Source organism: Nestor notabilis, unplaced genomic scaffold (genome assembly GCF_000696875.1).
Source record: "Nestor notabilis isolate BGI_N333 unplaced genomic scaffold, ASM69687v1 scaffold10550, whole genome shotgun sequence".
Taxonomy (NCBI): Eukaryota; Metazoa; Chordata; class Aves; order Psittaciformes; family Psittacidae; genus Nestor; species Nestor notabilis.
Genome location: NW_009912570.1, coordinates 7,821 through 10,789, shown reverse-complemented (window position 1 = coordinate 10,789; position 2,969 = coordinate 7,821). Strand labels below are relative to the sequence as shown.

General features: G+C 57.2%; 1 protein-coding gene across 1 annotated transcript in view; it reads right to left on the bottom strand.

Annotated features, from left to right (window-relative positions):
- CHRDL2 (chordin-like 2) overlaps nt 1-2,673 on the bottom strand; it is a gene marked incomplete at its 5' end in the record, with an annotated part of 19,185 nt that extends 16,512 nt beyond the window's left edge. Inside the window, 3 exons of the mRNA XM_010020112.1 lie at nt 1,351-1,493; nt 2,001-2,094; nt 2,561-2,673. Of these exons, the coding sequence (XP_010018414.1) occupies nt 1,351-1,493; nt 2,001-2,094; nt 2,561-2,673 (350 nt within the window). The remainder of the gene's footprint in view (nt 1-1,350; nt 1,494-2,000; nt 2,095-2,560) is intronic.
- Between the last annotated feature and the right edge of the window lie 296 nt (nt 2,674-2,969).

Genomic DNA, 2,969 nt, shown 5'->3' with positions numbered 1-2,969 from the left:
TGGCCAGGCTGCCCGCTCCCGAGGCAGCCCTGCCAGGACTTGGTTTTGATGGGGTTCCACAGGATCCCAGCCTGTGGAAGAGCACCGGGCAGAGCAGAGCCAGGCCCTGTCTCACGGCATTGCTGGAGATTCATGGAGCAGGAACATCCCTCCAGTGCTGGCAACGGGCACCCCATGCATGCTGAGGAACGCTCAGCACCCTGGCCACCATCGCAGCCCTCAGGTAGGGCAGGCAGGACCATCGAGGACACGCAGTGGACCTGCAAAGTCATTGCAATTAGGTGTCAAAGGCAGATGCTTCTTGCAGATGCTTTGTGTAGACAGCCTGGAAAGCACATGCACGGCCCTTCTCCTGGGCACAGCTCTGCACACAGCGGCCCAGAGGCTGGGGAACACACTGCAGGGATGAGACCAGCTCCTGGTGCTCAGCACTTCTCAGCTCTGGGTTCAGCTTCCACTTAAATCCAAGCAAACAGGATGAAGATCAGTGGCTGGTGCCTGCTCATTGTCATCTCTGCTAGGCCCCAGTGCCCCTGTCCATCTGGCTGGGGCTGTGCTGGTGGTGCCATGCAATGCAGGAGCTGGCTGCTGGTGGCATCATGAGATCTGGGCACCCAGCAGCCTGGAGTCACCAAATCCTTTATGGAGCTCAGCTCAATCTCACCAGTTGACTTCCCAAGAACTTCTGAAGCCCAAGAGCTGGTACCTCACATTGATGTTGCCTTCCAAGCATGCTAAGCACTCCCAGACACAAATTCCATCTGTTTTGCAGCAAGAACACACGTGCAAAGGCTCCTGGTTGTCCTCTTTGCTGTCCATGTACCATAGGTTGCCTCAGTGGGGCAGGTGGGATGGCTGGATGCTGTGGGGACAGCCCCAGAGCATTGGTCCTCACAGCAGGCAAATGCACCCATTGATGTGCTCAGTGGGGACAGGGCTGTCTCCTGCCCACCCCAAGGACCCCCAGAACTGGCCTGTGGGATCTCCAGTGAATAACCCACCCTTGGAGCAGCTTGTTCTTGCTGTTCCCACTGGAGGAGATCCAGGCAAGTGCTTTGTGCTTCAGGGCTAGTGGATGTTAGCAGCACACCCTGTTTGGGGTCAAGGCCAGACAAAGCACTGGGCAGAGAGGGAAGCACCCATCTCTGTGGTGGTCCTTAGTCACTGGGCAGGGAGAACCCACCACTATTTCAGAGGAAGCTCAACCTCCTGCACTGACAACCTGATCCTGATGACAAACCACCCCACCATGGATGCACCCTCGCGAGGTTTGTGCCCCGGTGGGACACTGCAGGGTGCAGGAGCAGGCCCTGACCCCCCCTGGCTCCCCTGGGCTCGCTGGTAGCTTACAGAGCAGCTGCACTGCACACACTGGTTCTGCTGGCGGCTGGGGAACAACTCGCTGGTGGTGAACATCTCCCCTTGCTGGTAGGTTGTCCCGTTGTACTGGCAGGACTTGATGGGTGCCCGCAGGCCAGAAGGGGAATGTGGCTCTGAAAAAGAACATGAGGAAGCAACAGGATGAGAGCCAGGCCCTGGTGTCTCACGGATGCTCAGTAACTTCCCCACCAACCCAAGCCAAAGGGACAAGCTTGAGTGGAGACCTCAGAGCAGCTTCCAGTGTCAGACAGAAGAGCGACCTTCATCAGGGACTGCAGTGACAGGACAAGGGGTGGTGGGTTCAAAATGGAACAGGGGAAGTTCAGGTTGGATCTAAGGCAGAAGCTCTTCCCTGTGAGGGTGCTGAGGCGCTGGCACAGGGTGCCCAGAGAAGCTGTGGCTGCCCCATCCCTGGCAGTGTTCAAGGGCAGGTTGGACACAGGGGCTTGGAGCAACCTGCTCTAGTGGAAGGTGTCCCTGCCCGGGGCAGGGGTTGGAGCTGGAGGAGCTTTAAGTTCCCTTCAACCCAAACGAGGCTGGGATTCTCTGATTCTGTGTCTCCATGACTGCAGTTGAGGTGTGCCCTGCAGGACCACGGCCACCATGGTATGTCCACCTACCAAGGCACCGTGGGCAGCACTGCTGGGGGTCCGTGACAGAGCTGGCACACTGCAGAGCCGGGCACTGGATCCGGGAGCACCTGATGTTGGCATTCTGGGGAGAGACAGAGAGAGAGAAGGTTCATTCAGCTACATGTTCACCCCTGCAAGAGGAGGGAGATGTTGGATGATGGCCACATTATCACAACAGATTGTGCTGGTGTAGCTCACCCAGGCAAGGAGGTCTCCATCCCCAAGTCAAACCCAGCCAAGGACATCTCCATCCCCGGGTCAAACCCAGCCAGCTCATGGTCTCATCATCAAAGGCCATTCGTGGTCCCACAGCATCCCTGAGCCCACAGCCCACCAACGCTACTGAGATAGCTCCCTCATAAGGTCAACCCACCACCTCCATGGGGACAGGGGGCTTTTCCAAAAGGAAAGAGATTAAACCATCATCCATATGGGACTGGAAATGTCAAATGAGACAACACCAGAACTGATTTGCTTTAAAGCTGCCAAGCCAATGCGCCAGTGCAGCAGCATCCCCACCACCACGCATAGACCTCGGCGGGACGTGCCTCGGAGCAGCTGCAGCGGATGCAGTACATCAGCCCCTGTGGCTCCAGGTAGGGGTGCCAGCTCTCACCCGGGCTGTACTTCTTGCCATTGAAGTCACAAAACACGTCTGGCCCTGAAAGAGAACCAGGAGAAGCTACATGGGAGAATGGGATGGTCTTTGGGAGAGCTCTACTCCCTCCTCGGGAGAAGAGCTGGGACAGTGTCTGAAGGGGGCTACAAGGATGCTGGAGAGAGACTCTTCATCAGGGACTGTAGCAATTACAGTAAGGGTGGTAAAACACTGGCACAGGTTGCCTGGAGAGGTGGTGGATGCCCCATCCCTGGGCACATACAAGACCAGGCTGGATGTGGTTCTGGGCAACCTGATCTAGATGAAGATGTCCTGCTCATTGCAGGGGGGTTGGACTA